General features: G+C 39.7%; 1 protein-coding gene across 4 annotated transcripts in view; it reads right to left on the bottom strand.

Annotated features, from left to right (window-relative positions):
* Nucleotides 1-27,065, bottom strand: part of trmt11 (tRNA methyltransferase 11 homolog) — a 48,427-nt gene that overhangs the window by 12,515 nt on the left and 8,847 nt on the right. For 2 of the 4 annotated variants that reach the window (XM_060920661.1, XM_060920664.1), the window contains 4 exons: nt 25,964-26,036; nt 23,399-23,533; nt 10,337-10,457; nt 3,610-4,702 (listed from right to left, as the gene is read on the bottom strand). In XM_060920661.1, the coding sequence (XP_060776644.1) occupies nt 4,550-4,702; nt 10,337-10,457; nt 23,399-23,533; nt 25,964-26,036 (482 nt within the window). In that variant the 3' untranslated portion in view covers nt 3,610-4,549. Of the gene's footprint in view, nt 1-3,609; nt 4,703-10,336; nt 10,458-23,398; nt 23,534-25,963; nt 26,037-27,065 lie in introns of those variants that run through there. The other 2 variants (XM_060920662.1, XM_060920663.1) reach the window with 2 other exon arrangements.

A 27,065-nucleotide genomic window follows, 5' to 3' on the forward strand; every position in this document is an offset into this window, starting at 1 on the left:
TAATGGATTTGACACAATCATTTGGTAGACACTCACACTAACCTAGACAGATTGTACCACTGAGATTCATGATTACCACACTTGGCTCTTGAAAGTATTGTGGTGATTAAGAATCAATTATATTAACTATATCCCAGTAGCATATTATCAGGTTTTGAGGAAAAGTTAAAAACCTGAAGGAGACACTATAAAGCAGAATTAATTATTTCCAATCTCTTGCTGTCGAGTTATTACACAGTAGTTCTGAATAATTTGATTCATAATGAAATTCGGCAGTGCATTTTTAGTCCAGCATCACCCAAAATGATTCTCTGGCCCTGAGCATGGGGCTCATTTTTTCTTTCTCCCAGCTACCAGAACACCTAAACCAAGAACACTTCGTAATACCAAAAATAGACCTTATGCTTGGGGCTGAAGTACTCCAGACTATCTGGGGTTTAGAGAGTTGTGTGAAGCAAGGACTGGTTTGTGAAACGCTGGCCTATGGATAGAATTAATGAACCCTTGCTCTCATGTTACCATATGCATGGCAGTTTGGGTAATCACAGGTGACCTTTGAATGAACAGCCACAAGAAAGTTACCACTTTTGACAATTTCTGTATTTTATCAACAAACTGGCTGCTGCAGACCTCATCGTATCCCCTACCTTTTACATTCAATAAAAGCAATAATATCAACTCTATACAACATGTTGATCTAGATCAGACAAGGCCTGTTAGATAGACAAGGTTTTCTTTGGACAGAAACGATGCACAATAGGCAATCCAGGGGCTCTCACACATCTGGTGTTAGTTTTTGTGCACAGAGGCATATGTTTACATTGAATTTAGCTGAAATCCTCCCACAGCTCCAATCAATCAAAACCAGTAAATGAAGAACTTTATCAGCTTGGCACTGAGGCATTTAACTGGCCTTTGCTTCATACTGACCACCCTCTCGTTGTGTTTTTAAGGGAGTGATGACTATATCAGCCTGGCCCTAGATATTGCTCTTTAATCATTCCAAATATCTGACTCAGCATTTCAGGGAGCCTTTTCTTATGAACCAGAAGGCAGTGGCAGCAAGCTGAGATGTCACTGTCTGCTCACAAAATATATTGGCAAAGGATGCCTTTTTTAATCAGTTTACTCAGTCAAGGTCAGTGCATGCAAATGTTAAAACCTCCATTATCCATCCATTACAAACCTGAAAAAAAAAACCCTGAGAAAAATATAAAGATGACATATATACGTTGTATATAATATACAACAAGAATATTGGGAATAACAGTAGAGAGCCATAAGAATAAGCATATATATACATTGTGCATCTTAAACTAAGCCCTATACTAAATGAAATTTACAAAAACGGGACATCTTTTCCTCGACCTGGTCTTAAATGTTACATGGTGGCAAATTTCCATGGGATAGGGGAACAAAAACAACAAGCTTGGACTACACATCTGTTCCTCTGTATGGACTGTTTGTTTACTTGGGTCGAAGTGAAGGAGAGAAGGGGGAGTCCTCGTGGCTTATCCCAGGAAGCCAAAATGGGAACTTGAAACTATACACACTGAAAAAACCTAGCATAAAGTGACTGCCTTTCTTTTGGACAACGTATTCAAAGCTATAGCTCATTGATAAACATTTGTGGAAGCACAGAGCACCACAAATTGTGGTGGAGAATTCTGAGGTGGATAAGTGCATGGCCACTTGTAAACTGTGGCTGGGGGGGAAGCTGCTGACAAACTGTGAAGAATATAGAACTAAAGGGTGGATATTTGGTCTAGCCTTGGCTATTTGTTCTTTTCTTTCCCTAAACATATTGTGGAGTGTGTGGATGAATGAGAAGCATTTGTTTTTGCTACCATCTGTATCTAATAAAGCAGTTTCCACTGGTCTCCTTAGTTTGCTAAAAGCGTATGTGCTTGTTTTTGCTGGTTATTAGTTTTATTGCTTGTTCATGAGCACCCAATTTAAACTTCACAGTTCATTTACAAACAAAAAGAAGGTATGCAGATTAATGTCAATTAGGATATTTTCAAGCACTTATAAGAGTGAAAGCCAAGCCCCAATTGAAATACTTAAAAAAGTATGTTAACCTATGTAGCGGTGGCACGGTGGTGTAGTGGTTAGCGCTGTCGCCTCACAGCAAGAAGGTCCTGGGTTCGAGCCCCGGGGCTGGCGAGGGCCTTTCTGTGTGGAGTTTGCATGTTCTCCCCGTGTCCGCGTGGGTTTCCTCCGGGTGCTCCGGTTTCCCCCACAGTCCAAAGACATGCAGGTTAGGTTAACTGGTGACTCTAAATTGACCGTGAGTGTGAATGGTTGTCTGTGTCTATGTGTCAGCCCTGTGATGACCTGGCGACTTGTCCAGGGTGTACCCCACCTTTCGCCCGTAGTCAGCTGGGATAGGCTCCAGCTTGCCTGCGACCCTGTAGAAGGATAAAGCGGCTAGAGATAATGAGATGAGAACCTATGTAGCTTTTTTTCTAGGTAAGAACAGGCTTTAAACATTGCGACTCATATGTGTTAAACTCACAATGACCAAAAATGCCATATTTGAGCAACACAGCCAGATAAATTAGTATTACAGTTGACTGACAAATTTCTTCCAAAAAGTGAAATCTCCATCAATATTCTTTCAGAAATATTTTGGTGACAATATGATGGTTGCTGAAGGCCAGTGTGGGTTTGTTGGTGTGGAAAAGCTCCCCAAATAGCAGAGTTATGGGCGGCACAGTGGTTAACACTGTTGCTTCACAGCAAGAAGGGTCTGAACTTGAACTTTGCATCCAACTGGGGCCTTTCTGTGTGGAGTTTGCATGTTCTCCCCATGCTTGCGTGGGTTTCTTCCAACAGCCCAAAGACATGTGGATTAGGTTAACTAGCTGCTCTAAATTGCCCATAGGTGTGAATGGCTGTTTGTTTCTATGAGCCCTGCCCTAGATTAGCTATTTGCCTAGGGTATACCCTGCTTCTCACCCAAAGTCTGCTGGGATTGGTTCCAGCTTCCCCATGAACCTGACAGATAAGCGGTATAGATAATGGATGGATGGATAGCAGCGTTAACTAGTATTTTATAATGAAGAATATTAAAGCACAATTAAATACAGTAGATTTGGTCCCTTAACTATATGGCCAAAAGTTCACGAGTCCCATTCCAGATTTAGTCCCCACTTTGCTGTTATAATTATCTCCACTTTTCTGGGAAGGTTTTCTATTGGATTTATGACCATTCAGCTACAAGAACTTTAATCGAAGTCAGATACTGATGTCATGTGTGGAGGCTTGTGATCAGTGATCCAGTTCACTCCAAAGGTGTTAAGTGAGGTTGAAATATTTCATAAGTACTAGAAGCACTATACATCCATCATGGTCTTACACTGAACTCTCAGAAAAGTTCCCTATAACTAAGGCAGGCCACACAGTTCAGATTCTTTGAGAATCATCGCCACTTCATCACCTTAATGACAGATATTATTACACTTGCCTATCAGATTGTACTGCTGATATAGTTCAAGGATACTAAGGCTGATGGCAGCTGCCTGCATTACTGATTTACCTAGGCATGCCAGAGCTGTGAGCATTCATGAAATGGGATCCCAAATGTTGAAGCATTTATTCCAAATATTATATGTCATGTAGAGACTTTATTGAAAGATCTCTGTATGTATGAGAGATGGCAAAGAGGTATCCAGGTGTTTGACCCCTCGCTTGGGGTTCCCAGAACCATGTTTACATATGTAACGAACAGCATCGTGTTTATGGTAAAAAAAATTCTAACCTTCAGTCTTGCTACATACAGTACATACATACTGTCACTTATAATAACAGACTGCTGTCTCTGAAGATATGTAATCTTCTAAAAGCAACAGTTGACCATCACACCATCACACCAACCAAGATGAGTGAAATCTTGCAACTAACAAATTATAACAATGAAAACAAGAAGAAAAATTTCACGAGATTTGGTGACAGTTGGAATGTACAATCTGTAATGTAAGCCCATACAAAATGACTTCTACCTGAAGACAATCCTCGCAGAAGCACTTGGATGTGCATCTTTTTGATTTATAATATTAGATTTATGTCCAACCAAAGAAGAGCAATTGCTTTCCTTAATGTTCATGGATCAAATTTATGTTGAACATAAGTCTCCCAGATGATTTTCTTGGAGTTAAATTCAAGAGCGATTCATTAATCAGCTATCTTAACTAAAGTTCATACAACAGGAAGCAGCAGTCCATCATCCTCCCACAATGTACAGTAGGTGAAACTGCCTCTACATCATTGCTGCATTTGCTCCGTGAAAGGGATTACTGCAATCCCTTTCACACTTTATCTAAATACTCAACGATAATGCAGTCATAAATAACATCAGATCCCTTTGGGCTTGCTTTCACCTAAGGTGAGATATAAAAGAGAGCACAAAAAAGGACAAGAGGCAGGCTTTTTTAATTGAAATCACATTCTGAAGTAAAGTATGTTTTAAAAGAAGTAGTAAAAATTAAATTACGAAGAACTTTAATAAAGCAACATGTATAAATGTGCTCGTTTAAAATCTTAAATTTCATCCATCATCCTCCTTTGTTCGATGCAGTTCTTTCCCGTTGCCTTTTCCGTTCTTTTTGGTGATGCCACTGAAATATTTCTCCCTGAAAGAGTTATGGCCTTGGTATGGGCTGAAGCGTGGGTCTCCTAACTGTGCTAACACATCTGACTTCTGCAAGAAAACACAGATGTATGTCAATATGACAGCATAATTATTTTTATTACTGGATATTTTATAGTACTATTAGGCCATGATGTTTTGGCAGAATGTTTGCCTTGCTATCCAAACAACAGTACTGACTGTATTTATTGTACACTTTTGGTGGCTGCAAGCAAGATGTTCCACACACAAGACTTATTTTTATTCGGGTAAATCCCATAACTGCACAGACATTATGAAAAATGGACAAATATGAAAATTTGCTCAAAAAAGTTTCCACTAGGCATAAACTGGCTGGGTCAAATTTTCCACTAATTGTTTCCAACACAAGTTTAAGTTGTTCCAAACATCACTGGAGTCTAGTGTGCCCCTATCATCTTTCATCAGTTAGCAATTAAGTCCGCAAAAGAGGGCTATGAATCGGTTAATTCAGAAATTTTGTAAATTCCTCAACTTTGAAAAATGAAGCACCACCACTACACCAAGGACAATGATCAACAAAAGTAATCTACATCCTACTATCTTGTTTACGTAGCTCATAAGCTCACAGTGTAACATGTAATGACAAAAATATTAAGCACCTCAGTTTTTCCTGTATGAAGTTAAGGCCAGGTTGTTAGCTGGGACTACTGATGCAGACCAGGAGGAAAACACATAACGAGGTGCCAGAGACATGAAAAACTGGAAGTGACTAATCCACCTCTTTGCATCATCATTGCCGCCTTCAACTATTTCCGTCCATTTTACACATGGTTTCTGCCAGTCTGGCTCAATCCAGTCTTACCCCAACACCAAAAATCCCAAATAACAAACAGAGTTAAAGTGGAGCTATAAAGAGATTGAGTGTGTGTGGAAAAGACAGAAACCAAGTCTTCACTGGTGCCTGAGTGTTGTTTGACAAACTAACACAGTGAAGCTCCATGCTTTTTTAAATAACTTGACAGAACACTGCATATCTGACAATAGTACAAGCTAGTTTCCATTTCTCAATTACCTGTGCCTATTAATATATCAGAAACACTCAGGCAATGTTTAACATTATCATACAGATCACCATATGACACTTCTAGCATTTCCACAAAAATTAAAAGAACAGTTGTGTTTTCTGCCATAATCACTTTGAATACAAGACACTTCAATGGTTTATCAGCAAGTTTCTTCAAAAGCTGATCGATACTGCCTACACTTACATTTTTGACCATTCAATTAAGCCTTTTTTTTATTATACCAACACAAAGGCTATATGGCAGCACGGTGGTGTAGTGGTTAGCGCTGTTGCCTCACAGCAAGAAGGTCCGGGTTCGAGCCCCGTGGCCGGCGAGGGCCTTTCTGTGCGGAGTTTGCATGTTCTCCCGTGTCCGCGTGGGTTTCCTCCGGGTGCTCCGGTTTCCCCCACAGTCCAAAGACATGCAGGTTAGGTTAACTGGTGACTCTAAATTGACCGTAGGTGTGAATGTGAGTGTGAATGGTTGTCTGTGTCTATGTGTCAGCCCTGTGATGACCTGGGGACTTGTCCAGGGTGTACCCCGCCTTTCGCCCGTAGTCAGCTGGGATAGGCTCCAGCTCGCCTGCGACCCTGTAGAACAGGATAAAGCGGCTAGAGATAATGAGATGAGATGAGAGAGATGAGACAAAGGCTATACAATACAACAAAACAAATAGACAAAGACAGCAGTGCACAAACAATGAACACAAGATGTGCAATGAACCAAGGGAAGAGGTAGATTTTCAAAGTGCAAATTAATCCTTAAGGGATTTATACAGTATCAGTGATACGCATTAGTACAGTGACTTGTATCAGTTTTTTTGTATTACCATTTTCTACACCGCAGAACAATACTGAAGACACTAAAACTTGGATACAACATATAGAACACACACGGAACTATGTGACATACAGAAAGTATTTTTTTAAAAAAACACGTACAATTACAGTGCCGCTTGAAAGTTTGTGAACCCTTTAGAATTTTCTATATTTCTGCATAAATATGACCTAAAACAGAATTTTCTATATTTCTGCATAAATATGACCTAAAACATCATCAGATTTCCACAAAAGTCCTAAAAGTACTTAAAGAGAACCCAGTTAAACAAATGAGACAAAAACAATATACTTGGTCATTTATTTATTGATGAAAATGATCCAATATTACATATCTGTGAGTGGCAAAAGTATGTGAACCTCTAGGATTAGCAGTTAATTTGAAGATTAAATTAGAGTCAGGTGTTTTCAATCAATGGGATGACAGTCAGGTGTGAATGGGCACCCTGTTTTATTTAAAGAACAGGGATCTATCAAAGTCTGATCTTCACAACACGTTTGTGGAAGTGTATCATGGCATGAACAGAGGAGATTTCTGAGGACCTCAGAAAAAGCATTGTTGATGCTCAACAGGCTGGAAAAGGTTACAAAACCATCTCTAAAGAGTTTGGACTACACCAATCCACAGTCAGACAGATTGTGTACAAATGGAGGAAATTCAAGACCATTGTTACCCTCGCCAGGAGTGGTCAACCAACAAAGATCACTCCACGTGCAAGGCGTGTAATAGTCGGCGAGGTCACAAAGGACCCCAGGGTAACTTCTAAGCAACTGAAGGCCTCTCTCACATTAGCCAATGTTAATGTTCATAAGTCCACCATCAGGAAAACACTGAACAACAATGGTGTGCATGGCAGGGTTGCAAGGAGAAAGCCACTGCTCTACAAAAAGAACATTGCTGCTCGTCTGCAGTTTGCTAAAGATCATGTGGACAAGCCAGAAGGCTATTGGAAAAATGTTTTGTGGACGGATGAGACTAAAATGGAACATTTTGGTTTAAATGAGAAGTGTTATGTTTGGAGAAAGGAAAACACTGCATTCCAGCATAAGAACCTCATCCCATCTGTGAAACATGGTGGTGGTAGTATCATGGTTTGGGTCTGTTTTGCTGCATCTGGGCCAGGACGGCTTGCCATCATTGATGGAACAATGAATTCTGAATTATACCAGGAATTCTAAAGGCAAATGTCAGGACATCTGTCCATGAACTGAATCTCAAGAGAAGGTGGGTCATGCAGCAAGACAACGACCCTAAGCACTCAAGTAGTTCTACCAAAGAATGGTTAAAGAAGAATAAAGTTAATGTTTTGGAATGGCCAAATCAAAGTCCTGACCTTAATCCAATCGAAATGTTGTGGAAGGATCTGAAGCGAGCAGTTCATGTGAGGAAACCCACCAACATCCCAGAGTTGAAGCTGTTCTGTATGGAGGAATGGGCTAAAATTCCTCCAAGCTGGTGTGCAGGACTGATCAACAGTTACTGGGAACATTTAGTTGCAGTTATTGCTGCACAAGGGGCTCACAACAGATACTGAAAGCAAAGTTTCACATACTTTTGCCACTCACAGATATGTAATATTGGATCATTTTCCTCAATAAATAAATGACCAAATAAAATATTTTCGTCTCATTTGTTTAACTGGGTTCTCTTTATCTACTTTTAGGACTTGTGTGAAGATCTGATGATGTTTTAGGTCATATGAAGATCTGATGATGTTTTAGGTCATATTTATGTAGGAATATAGAAAATTCTAAAGGGTTCACAAACTTTCAAGCACCACTGTACATTTATTGCATTTAGCAGGTGCTCTTATCCAGTGCAACTTACAGAAGTGCTTTGCAATTTCTATTACAAACACATCCTCATATTAGTTCCATTGTTAGGGAGGTTAGTACAGTATGAACACACACACACACACACACACACACACACACACACACACACGTGTGTATATATATATATATATATATATATATATATATATATATATATATATATATATATGTAAATAAAACACACCCTGCTCAGCCATAGCATTAAAAGCAGTGACAAGTGAAGTGAATAACACCGATTATTTCATTACAGTGGCACCTGTTAAGGGGTGGGATATATTAGGCAGCAAGAGAAAAGTCAGTTCTCGAAGTTGATGTGCTGGAAGCAGGAAAAATGGGCAAGCGTAAGGATCTGAGCGACTTTGACAAGGGCCAAATGGTGAAGGCTACTATAGCACAAACTGCTGAAAAAGTTAATGCTGTTTAAAACAGAAAGGTGTCAGCAGTAACTTTTTCAGCAGTTTGTGCTACAGTAGCTCTTCTCTGGGATTGGACCACATGGGCTAGCCTTCATGCTCCATGTGAATCAGTGAGCCTTCGACACCCATGACCCTGTCGCTGGTTCACTGGTTGTCTTTCCTTGGAGCACTTTTGGTCAGTACTAACCACTGCATACCGGGAACACCCTGCAAGAGGTGCCATTTTGGAAATGCTCAGACCCAGTCATCTCACCATCACAATTTGGCCCTTGTCAAAATCTATCAGATCCTTAAACTTGCCCATTTTTCCAGCTTCCAACACATCAACTTTGAGAACTGACTGTTCTCTTGCTGAGAGAGAGAGAGAGAGAGAGAGAGAGAGAGAGAGAGAGAGAGAGAGATAACTGAGCAGTATAGGCTGTGATAAATGCTTTCAAGTCAGTGAGCACTGGTCCTTTTTGGTTTTGTTGCCATGACGCCTTTCTATTTTGCCCATTTTATATTTTTAATACATTTTTTTAAATTATAGTGCTTATGATGACGTGAATGATTAATTAGTCAAAAAGCTTCCCCAGCCACGATTTCCATGTTATGTAAAGGGGTCTGTGATAATCTATTTTAAGGTAAATCACAGGTTGGGTGTTCTCATAAAGGAAAAGGAATACATAACTATCACATACTTATATTTAATATATGACCATGAAGTGTAATTTCTTGTTTTATTTGCAGGAAAAGGTCAAGTGCATGGAATACTGCACTCGATAACAAAGAATTATTAAAATGTAAACTCATGTAATGCTGTCCCAGTCACACAAAGAATAACACTGGCTACTGCATGACTCATAACCCGATCTAAACATTTAGTTATGTATTAAGAACCAAGGATGTAAGACTAATTTGTGAGATAATTCTAGAGACAGGAATAGGTCAATAAAACATAAACAGGTAAAATTTCATGAAAGTTCAATTCAGTACTACTGTTTCAGTGAGGAGCAAACCACATTCAAAAGGCTGAGAAACTCTGAGCGAGTAAATTATAGCTGGCTAAACTTGCATGAAAAATAACAAGTGTCACACAAACTAAATATTTATTTCGAAGAAACCCTGAGCAAAAATATATTCTTGGCTGAGAACTGCAGTCGTGATCATATGAAAGCGATCAGGCTCTCCTGAAAATGAGGAGGGGGCAAACAGCAGCAACAGTACGAGCTATGAAACGTGACACGTTATATGTTCCAGGCTTGATGCACAAGCAGCCTGAGACACATGCCAGTCTTCACAGATATAAAATACTGCTCCTTTGTGTGTGAATGATTCACACAAGCCTTTATGGGAACAATTTGGGGTATTGAAGTGAAATGGTTGTCAAATTCAAAGATTAATTCTTTTCCATGCAATGTGTGATTAAGACATTAAAGTGTAGTATAAAAAAGTGAGTCAACTACAGCCAGATGTTGAGCATCATGTAACCACTACTCTTAACTAACACACTGTAAACATAACTGCTCTAAAAACAAATACTTAAATGAAATACACACACACACACACACACACACACACACACACACACACCTCTGGCTCCTTGGTCTTCTCCATAGTAATGAGCCTTCGGGATGTGTGGCTGGACAGAATCTGCTCACAGTTGCTGACAAGTGTGAGACAGGGATGTAACGGCACCATCTCTTCACAGTACCTGTAGCAAACATAAAAACAGATCAATCATCACTCTATGTTCAGATTACTATTTGTTCTCTGTGTATGCTTGACACAGATTCACGGTTTCAGTGACAGCAGAAAGTGACAAAGTGATAGCTGAACTGAGATTTTCTTAAATCTATGCAAATCAGAAGTCACAAATATACACTACCGTTCAAAAGTTTGGGGTCACTTTGACATTTCCTTATTTTTGAAAGAAAAGCACTGTTCTTTTCAATGAAGATCACTTTAAACTAATCAGAAATACACTCTATACATTGCTAATGTGGTAAATAACTATTCTAGCTAAATTCTACTCAATGTCTGGTTTTTGGTGCAATATCTCCATAGGTGTATAGAGGCCCATTTCCAGCAACTATCACTCCAGTGTTCTAATGGTACAATGTGTTTGCTCATTGCCTCAGAAGGCTAATGGATGATTAGAAAACCCTTGTACAATCATGTTAGCACAGCTGAAAACAGTTTAGCTCTTTAGAGAAGCTATAAAACTGACCTTCCTTTGAGCAGATTGAGTTTCTGGAGCATCACATTTGTGGGGTCGATTAAATGCTCAAAATGGCCAGAAAAATGTCTTGACTATATTTTCTATTCATTTTACAACTTATGGTGGTAAATAAAAGTGACTTTTCATGGAAAACACAAAATTGTCTGGGTGACCCCAAACTTTTGAACAGTTGTGTGTGTGTATATATATATATATATATATATATATATATATATATATATATATATATATATATATATATATATATATATATGAGATTGGCTTGAATGATTCTGTGGACCAATCCTTTGGTGTATGTGGTCTGACATTTCTTTCAGCTTCATTCAAGTTCCAACTCACAACTTTACTTCCTACCAGCAATTGGTCCTGAATTACTGTATGAGATGCAAACATGAAACTTTATATAGCATAAATTGATTTTGCCTCTGGTGAGTGTATGTAGTTCATACATATTACACCCAGCCATGCTTAAATTGCTGAAGAAGCTAGCACATCTCATGTACAGTGGTGCTTGAAAGTCTGTGAACTATTTAGAATTTTCTATATTTCTGCATAAATATGAACTAAAACATCATCAGAGTTTCACACAAGTCCTAAAAGTAGATAAAGAGAACCCAGTTAAACAAATGAGACAAAAATATTATACTTGGCCATTTATTTATTGAGGAAAATGATGCAATATTACATATCTGTGAGTGGCAAAAAGTATGTGAACCTCTAGGATTAGCAGTTAATTTGAAGGTGAAATTAGAGTCAGGTGTTTTCAATCAATGGGATGACAAATCAGGTGTGAGTGGGCACCCTGTTTTATTTAAAGAACAGGGATCTATCAAAGTCTGATCTTCACAACACATGTTTGTGGAAGTGTATCATGGCACGAACAAAGGAGATTTCTGAGGACCTCAGAAAAAGTGTTGTTGATGCTCATCAGGCTGGAAAAGGTTATAAAACCATCTCTAAAGAGTTTGGACTCCACCAATCCACAGTCAGACAGATTGTGTACAAATGGAGGAAATTCAAGACCATTGTTACCCTCCCCAGGAGTGGTTGACCAACAAACATCACTCCAAGAGCAAGGCGTGTAAGAGTCGGCAAGGACACAAAGGACCCCAGGGTAACTTCTAAGCAACTGAAGGCCTCTCTCACATTGGCTAATGTTCATGAGTCCACCATCAGGAGAACACTGAACAACAATGGTGTGCATGGCAGAGTTGCAAGGAGAAAGCTGCTGATCTCCAAAAAGAACACTGCTACTCGTCTGCAGTTCGCTAAAGATCACATGGACAAGCCAGAAGGCTATTGGAAAAATGTTTTGTGGATGGATGAGACCAAAACAGAACTTTTTGGTTTAAATGAGAAGCGTTATGTTTGGAGAAAACACTGCATTCCAGCATAAGAATATTATCCCATCTGTGAAACATGGTGGTGGTAGTATCATGGTTTGGGCCTGTTTTTCTGCATCTGGGCCAGGACGGCTTGCTATCATTGATGGAACAATGAATTCTGAATTATACCAGCGAATTCTAAAGGAAAATGTCAGGACATCTGTCCATGAACTGAATCTCAAGAGAAGGTGGGTCATGCAGCAAGACAACGACCCTAAGCACTCAAGTCGTTCTACCAAAGAATGGTTAAAGAAGAATAAAGTTAATGTTTTGGAATGGCCAAGTCAAAGTCCTGACCTTAATCCAATCGAAATGTTGTGGAAGGACCTGAAGCGAGCAGTTCATGTGAGGAAACCCACCAACATCCCAGAGTTGAAGCTGTTCTGTACGGAGGAACGGGCTAAAATTCCTCCAAGCCGGTGTGCAGGACTGATCAACAGTTACTGGAAACGTTTAGTTGCAGTTATTGCTGCACAAGGGGGTCACACCAGATACTGAAAGCAAAGGTTCACATACTTTTGCCACTCACAGATATGTAATATTGGATAATTTTCCTCAGTAAATAAATGACCAAGTAAAATATTTTTGTCTCATTTGTTTAACTGGGTTCTCTTTATCTACTTTTAGGACTTGTGTGAAAATCTGATGTTTTAGGTCATATTTATGCAGAAATATAGAAAATTCTAAAGGGTTCACAAACTTTCAAGCACCACCGTATAGCAAACACAAGTTTCAGAAATATTGAGGCATTACTTCATTTGTGTTTAACTCATCAGGTTTCTAAGCTATATACAGCATCTCATAGGAACTAAAACAAACAAACAAACAAACAAACAAACAAAGAAACCCTTGCCTGACCTACAACTGACCACAGTAAGTCACTACACGCCAAGCCACAAGCAATACAAGTGACTTGTCAGTTGCTAGTATGAACAAAAACAAAACACCCCATTTGTGTTTTATATGAACATGTACAATTCACAAGGTCTTTTCTTCCCTTTCAGTGACCCCTAACCCCAGAGAGTGTTTCTAAGGCCCAATGAAAGACACACATACAACCTCCATTCAGAGGTTTACGTGGTACTCTTGCTGTCACCTAGGAGAAATATTAAACATGCCTTCTTTCCGGGAAAGCGTGCTCTAGAGACCCAGTTATAGAAATCAGCTGACCGGTCTTCTTCAGAATATAGAGCTGTGAGTCAGAGTGGACTGATGCCATCCAGCACTGCTGTTGGATGCTTTAATAAGACTAAGTCAGAACTTGTGTGGATTACATTCAGTAGGCTTTAAGTCTTGTGGTGCCCGTGTTGTTTAAAGGGCCACACATATTTTACTTGAGCCAGTGTTTGTTAGGATTAAACAGTGAAGGCTAAGACAACAGTGATGAGAGAAAAGCTTTCACACTATTTATGAGCTTGCATACTTTTGCTTTGTGTTACCTTGTACAGCTTACAGGACTCTGCAGATCTTTGACAACTGCTGCCAAACAGGCTCACCACTCATCTTTAATCAGTTGTTAGAAATAATATGTACACGGTTCAATTAATTTGGTTAAATGATAACAGGTTCATTGATGTGATTTTCTCTATAACCACAAGATGTAATAACATTTACATGAATAGTGTATTGTAAATACGCCAAAATGATTAGCTAACACACCAAGATGAATAAAATCACCCTTTTAACCCAATATTAATGTATATGTTACAGATTAAAAAAAAAATTAAACATAGGCGATATATATATATATATATATATATATATATATATATATATATATATATATATATATATATATAAAATCTCATTATCTCTAGCCGCTTTATCCTTCTACAGGGTCGCAGGCAAGCTGGAGCCTATCCCAGCTGACTACGGGCGAAAGGCGGGGTACACCCTGGACAAGTCGCCAGGTCATCACAGGGCTGACACATAGACACACATATATATATATATAAATTTTTTTTTTGACTTGGGTTAAAATTTTTAACCCAGTTCATAATTTCCAACCTAGGTAAAATTTATCTCAGCTCCTTAAAAGTTATTTTCCATCACTTCTTTTATCTCTCTTCCATCCACTTCCTCTCTGTCTACACCAACCTAGTATTTCCTCTTGTCTGTCTACCTATTCCTATCTATCTAATTAGGTTTTTTTTTTTTTGATGTATATTTTTTTCATACTTAACCGGGATTTGAGCTTGGAAGCTTCTGATTCTTAGCCCAACACCTTAACCAACAATGATTGGGATGAAAGGAGTGATAAAAATATTTTGAATTTATTATTAATGAGTTCAGTCTTATTACATCATCAAGTAGCTTAAAATACAAAGTCTTCCCAAATCCTAAACCTAACCCTAGATATAGTAAATCTCCCTAATACAAGTAGCAAATTATGAACTGGGTTAAAAATTCTAACCTACAGTAGGTTAAAAAATTCCATCTGACCTACAATTCTGACCTGTAACATATACACACACAACACTTCAAATCCAGTAAATTAAATAAGGCAATATGACGTGGTGCAATTCACTTCAGACATGTTCACCGTAGTGTCTGAAAATCACACTGACTCACATTTCTGGAGTTCTGGTGGCTTACAAAACATGGCAGGAGAAATTAAAGTTCATGAGCCTGTGTATTTAGAAAAAGCTGATGTTAGTTTTTTGTTTTCTTGAAAAATGCATTAGACCATGAGATAGCATTGACCATGTATGTTCTGGTCAGTACTGGCCAAGACTAATGCTGCTGTAGCTGGAACATTACAACATCTCTGACATCAATAAAGTGGAAAACGAGCAGAGTTCAAGAAGCTGTACTGTGTGTTAATGCATGGTAGAGGCTGTGCTTCCTCTGCACTGAGGTGTTTAAACCCAAACAAAACCCAAAAAACATGGACGTCACTAGGATTGAGAGATGGGGGGGGGCTTAGCCCCAGGAGTGTGTTCAGTAATGCGCGCGCGCCAAAATTTTTTTTATTGCTCCTACATAGGCTTCGTCAATTATTCATTACTTGAAGAACATTTATCAGAATCTAAAGGCGTTGATCAGACAGGAGCAGCTGAGTGGGCCATCGCTTGCCATTTGCTTTTATCCAAGCTTGATTAAGGCATATAAATATGGGGATTACTTTATTTTCACTCTTATATCATTCAACTGGAGGTGGATAGCCTACTGTGCATGTTGTCTTTTTAATTTGGTGCATTTTTGATAGCCTGCACAGCAGTGCTGATATGGTGACTTCTGACACACCTACCAAACGAAAGAAAACAAACTCAGAAGCCAATTGCAAAGGCCAATGCGGTCACAATGTTTTGAAATATTTTCCTACAGTTTCCATTCTTATGCAATGCGTTGTCATCTTTGACTCGAGGAAAGCGTTGTGAGCTACTACGTTGCGGCCAAATAGGCTACCTCATTCAATTACTGGCCTAGATCAAACCGTCTCAAAACAGTGCATTGGTTGAACTCGGCCCTGTTTTCTCTGTTGACATTTACTGACCTCGATCACGCAGACCTCTTCAGCATCAGCTCCCTTGTCACTCTCCTGTTCCTCACTCACTCTCTTAAAAAATCATCGTATATCCATCTAGCCAATGAATTGAAAGGACACATTCAATTTTCTCTCGCCATAACTATTGCAACTAATGGCATTTAGTTTTCACTTGCAATAGTTGAAGAACATACCAATACACAGATGGGACAGAATATAGAAAGCTGTCAAGTTTAACTGTTCACGCTAACATTGGCTAACATTTTCCATAAAGTTCAATTTAGCTGCCATAATGTTAAAAGGGACAAGTAGCCTACAACATCACATTTTCATCCCCTTAGATAAACGTAGGTAACGTTAAGCAATTAACAATGACTGACATCAACTTACAATCTCTTGTTCACTGTATCATTCACTGAGAATTAAGTCTTCTTCTTCTCTTAATAACTCTGCTGGCCTCAGGAACGTAACATTACAGCAAGTAGGCCTAATAACATACAGCTCCCGCCTGAACCGCACATGCCCGCCTACCTGGCTATGCTGGGAAACATAACGATAATTGTATTCGTGTCGTAGCTAGACACTGAAAATTATAGGGGGGCTTGGGAACATTTTAGGGGGGCTTAAGCCCCCCTAAAATGGACCTAACGACGTCCATGCCAAAAAATAAACTTCTTTATACTGACAGATAGTATCCTACAAGACATGTTCACTTGTTCATATTTGTACCTGTATCCTGTTTATAGATTTTATTTTAAAAGAAAAACAATGTCCCTGGGCGCTGACATCTCACTCTCTCCGAGGTTCAAATATCGCACTCAGAGTAAAAATTATGCGAGAGAATCCAAGATCGTGACGTCACTTACACGCTTACACTTACCGAGGCAGAGATCTAGTGGATACATTGCTTCTAAATTATTGTAAACAACCCTGAAGATGCCCGAGTGTTAATCATGTGGGCAGCACGGTGTTGTAGTGGTTAGCAGTGTTGCTAAATTGAACTTTATGTTAAAATTCTGTAAAGCTGCTTTGCGACAATGTTTATTGTTAAAAGCGCTATACAAATAAACTTGACTTGACTTGCCTCACAGCAAAAAGGTTCTGGGTCGAGCCCAGCAGTTGACAGGGACCTGTCTGTGTGGAGTTTGCATGTTCTCCCCGTGTCTGCGTGGGTTTATTCCAGGTGCTCCAGTTTCCCCCACAGTTCAAAGACATATGGTTAGGTTAACATGGGGGTGGCCTTGGGTTGAGGTACCCTTGAGCAAGACACCTAACCCACAACTGCTCCCTGGGCGCTGTAGCATAGCTGCCCACTGCTCTGGGTATGTGTGTGTGCTCATTGCCACTGCTTCAGATGGGTTAAATGCAGAGGACGAATTTCACTGTGCCTAAGTGTGCATGTGACAAATAAAGGCTATTTCTTCTTCTTCTAAAAATTAACTCAATCACTGAAGCAGTGACCCTGTGATGACCTGGCGACTTGTCCAGGGTGTACCCCGCCTTTCGCCCGTAGTCAGCTGGGATAGGCTCCAGCTTGCCTGCGACCCTGTAGAACAGGGTAAAGCGGCTAGAGATAAGGAGATGAGACTGAAGCAGTGAACACGCACACACACCCCTTTTGGGAGCCTTTTGTTGCCTATAAACGCTACATCACTGGCTACTCAATATCTTTTTCCCCTCAAAAATTAATTTTTCCTTGTACTTTTATGGTGACGTGCTTTTGTTTGGTTTGATTCACTGAGAAAAATAATCTTTTTCAACAGCAAGAATTGTGTTACTATGGCAATGGACATTGATAAATTTGTATATACTCTTCCACTTAAACAAAAACAAACAAACAAACAAACAAACAAACAAACAAACAAACCAAACAAACAAAAAAAGCCCCACAATTATCTCTGAAATAACTTGAAACTGACAAAAGTTAATGGCATCCATCTTTGCTTATTCCATGTTTAACACGAATCAGACTTTGCTTTTGATTTTTGACTCAACTGAAGATTTTACAGAACAAAACAAATGAAAATGGCATGGACAAAAATAATGGTACCCTTAACTTAAAGGATATACGCAGAACTTTTATTTTTAAATACATTTCTGAGTGGATAGTATCTCCATCCTTGATTCTTGTATGCTGTATAAATGGGAATAAAAAAATATATATTTTTGAGAGTTAAAATCGACCGCAAAGTTGGCATTCGAACTGCCCCGCTGAGCCAGCCAGCCCTGAGCGCGTGACGTCACAGCGGTAACCGGTTTTAAAGCCGAGGCCTTTGACAGCTATAGACCAAAGTCATATAAATAAAAATTTATGGTGAAAGTAAGAAATACCGTTACCGACTTGCTCAACTAAGACTGATTTGACTTCATTGATTGTGGGTTGACTCTCATTAAAACAGGATAGGTGTTATAACTTACATGTACATGCAACATACATGTACATGCATGCATTTTCACTGATAAAACGTAAAAGGCTAATTAAATAATCAGATGAACTGAGACAATCACATTCTGAAGCAAATTAAATCTTATACCGGTAACTTAAACACACAATACAAGTTACATGTATTAATCTAATTGCAGGTAAACAACGTGTTGTTTTTGTTGTTTTGTATCCAAATGAGAGTCGGAGCTTACCCGTCTGTGTTCTCGCTTCTTGAAGGCCGATCTTGTGGCTGATTGTTTCAAAACAATCTAACTTTCAGTTGTTCGTTCAGTTCTCTGTTCATTTGCTTCTTCCACGTAAGGGTGAGATGGCAGCAATATCCAGCAGAGAAATCAGACGGCTGCTCCACTCATTCTCCATACTGAGTACTCCGCCATTACTGCTCGGCTCAGGCAATTACTAAAACCCGGGACGGGATGTCACCGGTTTTAGCAACAACTGTTGGGAGGTCACTGCCCAAGTGATAATATGTCACGTCCCGTTCTGTCCCCAGTTTTACCAACAACCCTTGGCTCACACTCCAGGAGGACTGGTGCATCTGAACTTACTTTCCTTTAAAAAATAAATAAAATAAATAAATACTTTCCTTTTCTTGTAGTTTTATTTAATTGTGGGTACTGTACCCTCTTTCAATACAGGCTTATAGCCAACACTCCTCAACAGATCAGAGGTCTCGTACGAGTCCTCAGTAAAATGTGCAGAGCAGAGGAGAGACCACTTCGTAGCTGCCCAATGTGCCCGTGAACTTCTGGCAAAACGCGTCCAAATCTTTGCAGTTTGAACATTCTTGGGCCATGAATGCAACATAAATCCACCTTCTGTCGTGTTGCTGTACTGGCCAGCAACACATCTACGTGGCATGGCGATAAATTAGCTCAAAACGGAGGATCGGAGTTGCAGTCAGCTCTGTTTTTTAGTATAGCGGAAATGGCGATGAGACCGATAAACTTCCTGCTGTGACGTTACGGACGTCAAGGTCATTCACTTAGACCGCTACCTATATGAATCACTTTAATCGTAAAAATTACTATATTAGGTTTATTGTACTTGTCCAGGGTGTACCCCACCTTTCGCCCGTAGTCAGCTGGGATAGGCTCCAGCTTGCCTGCGACCCTGTCGAACAGGATAAAGCGGCTAGAGATAATGAGATGAGATTTATTGTTAACACTTAAAACTATTCCTGTGTCATTCTTGAGGTCTCAAGGCATTTATAAACGAAAGTGAGGCCATGGTTCTGCGTCTCTCCTTTAATAGTTTGTTCCACAACCTTTAGCAGCAATCACTGCTAACAAGTGCTCTCTGTAGCTCTCAGTGAGACTTGACTGCATCTGTCAACAGGTAGTTTGGTCCACTCTTCCTGAGCAAACTACTCTTGTCTCAGGTTTGAAGGGTGCCTTCTCCACACTGCATGTTCCAGCTCTTTCCACAGATGTTCGATAGGATTCAGATCAGGGCTCATAGAAGGCCACTTCAGAATAGTCCAATGTTTTATTCTTTGCCATTCTTGGGTGCTTTTAGCTGTGTGTTTTGGGTCTTTAGATTAGAGATTAGATAAAACTTTATTGACCCCTTTGGGAGGGTTCCCTCAGGGAAATTAAGATTCCAGCATCATCATCACAGATAAACAGAGAAAAGAAATAGAGAAAAGCTTCTAGATAAATTAAAATAAATTAAGTATTTACATATACAAATATAAAAGAATAAGATATGGGGAAGAGAGGAAGGGGGGAGAAGTGGGGTTAGGGTAAGTGTGTGTATGTGGGGGGGGGGAAGCAGGAAAGATATTGCACTTTATATTGCACATTATATTGCACATTGTTCGGTATTGCTTATTGTTAGGCTAGGCTACTGCTCCTTCCCGTCCTTTATCTTGTTGGAGGACCCATGACCTGTGACAGAGACCGAGCTTTCAGACACTGGGTAGTACGCTTCGCTCCAGAATGCCTTGATAGTCTTGAGATTTCATTGTGCCCTGCACAGACTCAAGGCACCCAGTGTCAGACGCAGCAAAGCAGCCTCAAATCATAACCAAGCCTCCTCTGTGTTTCACACTAGGTATGGTGTTCTTTTCTTTAAAAGCTTCATTTATTCTTCTGTGCACATAGAGCTGATGTGACTTGCCAATAAGCTTGAGTTTTGTCTCATCTGTCCAAAAGACATGCTTCCAGAAACATTGTGGCTTGTCAATATGCATTTTAATAAATTCCAGTCTGGCTTTTTTAAATTATTTTCATTTTATTTTATTATATTTTAAGTTTTTCTTCCAACAGTGGAGCCCTCCTGGGTCTTCTTCCATTGAGCCTGCAGTCACTCAAAAAGTGTTGGATGGTGCAATCATACACTGATGTACCTTAACCTTGGAGTTCAACTTTTATCTCTTTGAAAGTTGTCCTTGGCTCTTTCTCTACCATTGGCACCATCCTTCTGTTCAGCCTGTTCTCGATTTTCCTCTTGCAGTCACGTCCAGGAAGGTTGGCTACAGTCCCATGGAACTTAAACAACTTAATAATATTTGTAACTGTAGTCACAGAAACATCAATCTGCTTGGAATTGGTCTTATAGGTTTTCCCTTTAACATGCCTGTCTATAATTTTCTTTCTGATCTTTTCAAACAACTCCCTCCTCTGCTTTCTCTGGTCCATGTTCAATGTGGTGCACACGACGATACCAAATGGCAGAGTGACGATAGCAAATTTCTCCAATTAAATAGAGTGAATGACTGATTACAAGATTGAAGGACACCTCTGATGCTAATTAAGGTTAAACAATTAGTTTGAAATATCACTATAATCTTTTCTAGAGGGAGCAACAAATATGTCCAGGCTGTTTTAGAATATCCTTGTAAAATAAACAATAAAATCATTTCTTTTCATATTTTTTTTTCTTTACTCTATGACATACCAAAGGCATGCAAGTATACATGAGAAAATTACTTTTAATTTTATTACTTTTCAGGAGGTATAAAGCATTGTTTCAATGAATTGTAAGGGTACGAAAAAATCTGTCCACGTCTATATGTGTGTCGGTACTGCATGTGTGTTATCTAGCCAAATTAGATTTAAGCTTCATAAAAGTGGAGTCTGTTGATTGGCGTATTATATTGCCGGTAAAAATCACATGGTTACAACAAATTTCTGCTTAGATTTTTAGAATTAGAAGCCTTTATTTGTCACATACATATTATAACACAGTGAAGTTTTTTCTCTGCATTTAACCCATCTGAAACAGTGAACACACACACACAGAGAGAGAGAGAGAGAGAGAGAGAGAGAGAGAGAGAGAACAGTGGCGCCTCCTAATTTTTTTTTTTAGAATTAGAAGCCTTTATTTGATGGCTCTGTGTTACTAAGATAAACAGTGTACTATTGATCCAGTTACGTTTCAAGCAGATATTCAGTTTCAGTGCAAATGACTGGGCCAGGTAAGCCTATTTTAGCAATATCATCACTTTCAAAATGGATAAACTGTTGTTATAAAGTTTTATTTTTAAATTTAAACATGTGAAGGGCACATCAGGGAACTTGCCGTGATCGGCAAACGACATTTATTTTTGGGTTTTGTTTGGCTTCAACTGCTGTGGAGGTTGATGGTGAGCTCAGTGGCCAAGCCTTTGTGTTCCCTGAGGGGAAAGTCCACTGATTCCCGAACTGACTGTGGGCTTCCCAGTGGCACCACAGCACCACATTTCTGTGGCAGTCGTCCAGTCTTTAGACACTGCTGTTTATAAACAACAGTGTTGCTACACACAGTTACTCTAGATACAGTCTGTCAAAGAGACCCTGCAGATCATCAGTAAGAGTAAGAACTACTTATAGACCTCCTGTTCTTCTTTTCTTATCTGCTCAGTTCCAGTATGATGATGTTACTTTGACACAGCAGGAAAATAAGTTAAGTGCAACTTTAGTTAAAGGTGCACTTAGTAATTCTGGCAGATGTAAATTCAAACAAATCGAGCCTGTCTCTTTGGTGTTCCCTCCCGTGCCATAGCCATAGAAGGCTTGAATGCTAATGCCCAAGAGGGAGTGCTCTCAACTGATACATAACATGTTTGATAGGCAAGCCGAAACACTTCAATGTCCTGATTGGCTGGATATTGGTGGTCCCCATCATTTGTTTGTTTTTGGCTGTTTACAGAGTCTGGTGTGCCATAGAGACTGGAATTATCCCCCAGATCAAATACTTCTTTAAAAGCTGCATGAATATAAGGTGAACTTCATCAAATATTACCAACCTAAAAATCATTGACTCCACCTTTAAAAGATTATATAGTGTAAAAACGGACAACGTTCCAACTGCCTATACGTCAGGAACTTGACCTCCTGTGAGGTCTGTGTGGTCACGGCTCTTACTGAAATCCTTTTATGTCTGTCATCAGAGCCTCACGCATTCAGGTCAATTGAAACAGAACACCCATATCATCCCTAAATTAGAGCATGACTCTGTTTAATCTATACATGCATTATGAAGGATTAACCCTGACTCCGTTCCCTGAATGACGAGAAATGTGTCATACTTCTGTTATTATAATTCTTCAGACAGGCAGTAAACAGCACTTTCACATGCAACATTTTTTTTTTACATAAACAGACCACATACAAGCCTGTCATATTACTGTCTGAGTCAGCAAGCCTGAAGAAAAGAGTTTCCCCACAAAGAAAAAACAATCTATTGATGGTGGCTTGCATATGTCAGATGAGGTAAGCGCTGACTGTAAAACAGATCACCTCCCTCTTCCTCAGTTTTGCTCTTCAGCCCTGTAATCAGTGGCCGAATGGACACGGCTGTGTGTAGTCAGCATCTGCAGGAGCAGAGTGGAATGTCCCTTATTCCCACCTGCTCCACAGGCAGCAGGCCTCAGCAGGTCAAAGTGAGCAAGCTCATAATTATCATGCAGGTTACAGCTCTCACAAAGTGCCACGCTGCCCCCTAGTGAAACATCTGCAATAAAACTAAAGGTTTGTACTAAAAGTGGCTGACTGCGGAGCCGAATGACATCAACACGGCCAGTTCAACTCTGACCAATGCTAAATAGACTGCAGACATGTTAACATTTTAGTATTCCTGTAGGCGAAGTAGAATAATAACTATTACATACTCTGGTCTGTAAACTGGTAGCCAGTAAACCAGGCGTCCACCCAGGACCAAGTGATGAGCTGCAAAATTCAGGAGGTCAGCAAAGATGTCACTTAGATGGTATTCCATGGAAACAGGGACATGACTCTCGCCATCACTGCACAGCACAACAAAACGCAGCAGCACATTAATACACAGAACTTCATTTATACAGCATCATACATACACTTATGTGAAAAAATAAGTACATCGCATGGAAATTGTAGACTTTTCTCAACATATTCAAATAAGCAAACATTTAATTCTCTTTGATACAATGCCTGCAATTGAAGGTAGAATACGCCAACAAACGACACATAAAATCGACATTTTGTAGTCATTTTCATAATTTAAATAATAAAAAAAAGTAAGTACACCCTTACATTCATCACACATTCAAGTGCATAAAATTAGAATCAAATGTTCCAGATTAGGTACCACTGATTAGTACGTCCTACAGGTGGAGGTGCAGGTAGAACCCGTCTTATTTAAACCTGACATCTAGGGTCTGGTGTTTTCTTTGTTATTGAGGTGTGTGGTGTCATCATGCCAAGATCTAAAGCGCTCTCTAATGATCTCAGAAAAAAAAAAAAGGATGTGGATGCCTATGAATCTGGCAAGGGATTTAAAAGGATCTCCAAATTGTTAGAAATAAATCATTTCACTGTCAGGAAAATCATCTCCAAGTGGTGTAGATTTCAAACAACTGCCAATTTTTCCAGGACTGGCTGCCCCAGCAAATTCAGCCCAACAGCAGGCCATTTGATGCTAAAAGTTGTCTTCAAGAACCCTAAAAATTTCATCACTGGATCCGCAGGCAACTCTTGTAACTGTTGGTGTGAAAGTACATACATCTACAATCGGAAAGTGATTGGATAAATTTGACCTGCATGGGAGGTGTGCAGGAAAAAGCCTTTGCTGTACATTAGGAAAGTTAAAGGAAGACTACAGTTTGTCAATGAACACACAAGCAAAGACCAGGCCTTTTGGAATAACATGCTCTGGAGAGACAAATCAAAGGTAGAGTTGTTTGGCCACAGTAAGAGTACGCATGTGGGGCGCAGACCAAAAATGGCGTTTCAGGAGAAGAACCTCATACCAACTGTGAAGCATGGTGGTGGAAATGTTATGGTTTGGGGTTGCTTCGCTGCCTCAGGGACTGAGAATCTTACATTCATTGATTCAACTTTGAATTCTGAATCATATCAAAGAGTGCTTGAAGATAATGTGAAGCCATCTGTTCAAAAGTTGAAGTTGAACCAGAGGTGGACCTTTCAATAAGATAATGATCCTAAACACACGAGCAAATCCACCAAGACATGGAGGGTTATGGAATGGCCTAGTCAAAGCCCAGATTTGAACCCCACTGAAATGTTGTGGGAAGATTTGAAAAGGGCAGTACATGCAAGAAAACCCACAAACATCTTGCAACTGAAGGAATTTTGCATGGAAGAGTGGTCAAAGATTTCAGCAAGCCGATGTCAGAGACTGGTGGATAATTATGCAAAACGCTTACAAGAAGTTATTTCTGTTAAAGGGGGCAATACTAGCTCTTGAAGCCAAGGGTGTACTTACTTTCTCCACAGAAGAATATTACATCTATTGATATATTTGTTGAATAAATGATTGAAAGAGAGCTAATTTTCCTTGTTGTTTTGTTCAAGTATAATCATCGTTGTCTGTAGGCACTGTATCAAAAGGGTGAAATGTTTGCTTGTTTAAATATGTTGAGAAAAGTCTACAGTTTCCATGGGATGTACTTATTTTTTTCACGAGTGTACATAAAGTACATAAAATAAAGATATAGTCAGTAATGAATATAAAAAGTAACAAGCAAAATCAAAACAACAAGATATGCAAACACACCGTTTTCTTAGTTTTTCCGTTGGTGTGTTTTATTGGCTTGTTGTAGGAAAGAAACCGAATAAATGATGCCACATGCCACTACAAAACATGCCGCACATAATTTTACACTAACTGTAGTATTTTTCCTGACAAAAATATTTCAGTTGTGGTTATTCTTGACATTTCATAGAACAAAAAAAAAAATTATCCTCTGAAGTTAAATAGAGAAAAACAGCACAGATAAATGCCTTTTTCATTGCCTACTTTGGCAAACATTTCACATTCCTAAAATATTTTTCACACAAAATTCACTGGATGGAAAGTTGGCTAATGTTAGACTGAGTCCAAAAAGGCAAGGCAAGTTTCACAAGAAGCTGATTACAACTATTAACATAATGAGTTTGCTAAATATCTAAATGCATGTTTCCTTAAATCCTTGGTGCATGAAAGCTGGGGAATGGATCTCTACGTTTTATGCTGTAGCCAACACTAGATTTTACAGAGCACTATAAAACAGACTGTAAATCCTTTATAAGGGACTATTTCGTCAGAAACCTTTTAAAAGTGTAAATTTTAAAGAAAATCCACAGCTTTGTAAGAGTTCAAACATCACTTTGATTTGATGCCTGGCTCATCAGTTAACTAGCAAATTGATGTTAATTAACTGCAATACAATGAATTGAGAGAGACATAATAGACTTACAAGTTCTCAGGAGGAGACATGATCTCTTTGTGGGAACCGGTTCTCCTTGTTGATTCACGGATTCCATAAGGAGCTGCGAAAGAGCCAAAATAGAAAAGACATGATCTAGCACAAGAAAACGCACGCACACATATATAAAACATTATGACCACTGACAGGTGAAGTGAATAACATTGATTGTCTCATAAAATGGCACCTGGCAAGGGGTGGGATATATTAGGCAGCAAGAGAACAGTCAGTTCTCAAAGTTGATGTGTTGGAAGCTGGAAAAATGGGCAAGCGTAAGGATCTGACTGACTTTGACAAGGGCCAAATTGTGATGGCTAGATGACTGGGTCTGAGCATCTCCAAAACGGCACATCTTGTGGGGTGTTCCTGGTACGCAGTGGTTAGTACTGACCAAAAGAGGTCCAAGGAAGGACAACCAGTGAACCGGCGACAGGATCATGGGTGTCAAAGGCTCACTGATTCACATGGAGCACGAAGGCTAGCCCATATTGTCCAATCCCAGAGAAGAGCTACTGTAGTACAAACTGCTGAAAAAGTTAATGCTGGCTAAAACAGAAAGGTGTCAGCATTAACTTTTTCAGCAGTTTGTGTTTTCCCTTCTTCTTTTGGGATCTAAATCTACATGTCGATTTCTGTAAAGCTGCTTTGTGACACTGTCTATTGTTAAAAGGGGGCGGCACGGTGGTGTAGTGGTTAGTGCTGTCGCCTCACAGCAAGAAGGTCCGGGTTCGAGCCCCGTGGCCGGCGAGGGCCTTTCTGTGCGGAGTTTGCATGTTCTCCCCGTGTCCGCGTGGGTTTCCTCCGGGTGCTCCGGTTTCCCCCACAGTCCAAAGACATGCAGGTTAGGTTAACTGGTGACTCTAAATTGACCGTAGGTGTGAATGTGAGTGTGAATGGTTGTCTGTGTCTATGTGTCAGCCCCGTGACGACCTGGCGACTTGTCCAGGGTGTACCCCGCCTTTCGCCCGTAGTCAGCTGGGATAGGCTCCAGCTTGCCTGCAACCCTGTAGAACAGGATAAAGCGGCTAGAGATAATGAGATGAGATGAAGAACTGAACTGAGTTTCCCAAAAGCATCGTAGCACAAAGATCAT

The sequence above is a fragment of the Neoarius graeffei genome, chromosome 5, assembly GCF_027579695.1.
Source record: "Neoarius graeffei isolate fNeoGra1 chromosome 5, fNeoGra1.pri, whole genome shotgun sequence".
NCBI classification, from domain to species: Eukaryota; Metazoa; Chordata; class Actinopteri; order Siluriformes; family Ariidae; genus Neoarius; species Neoarius graeffei.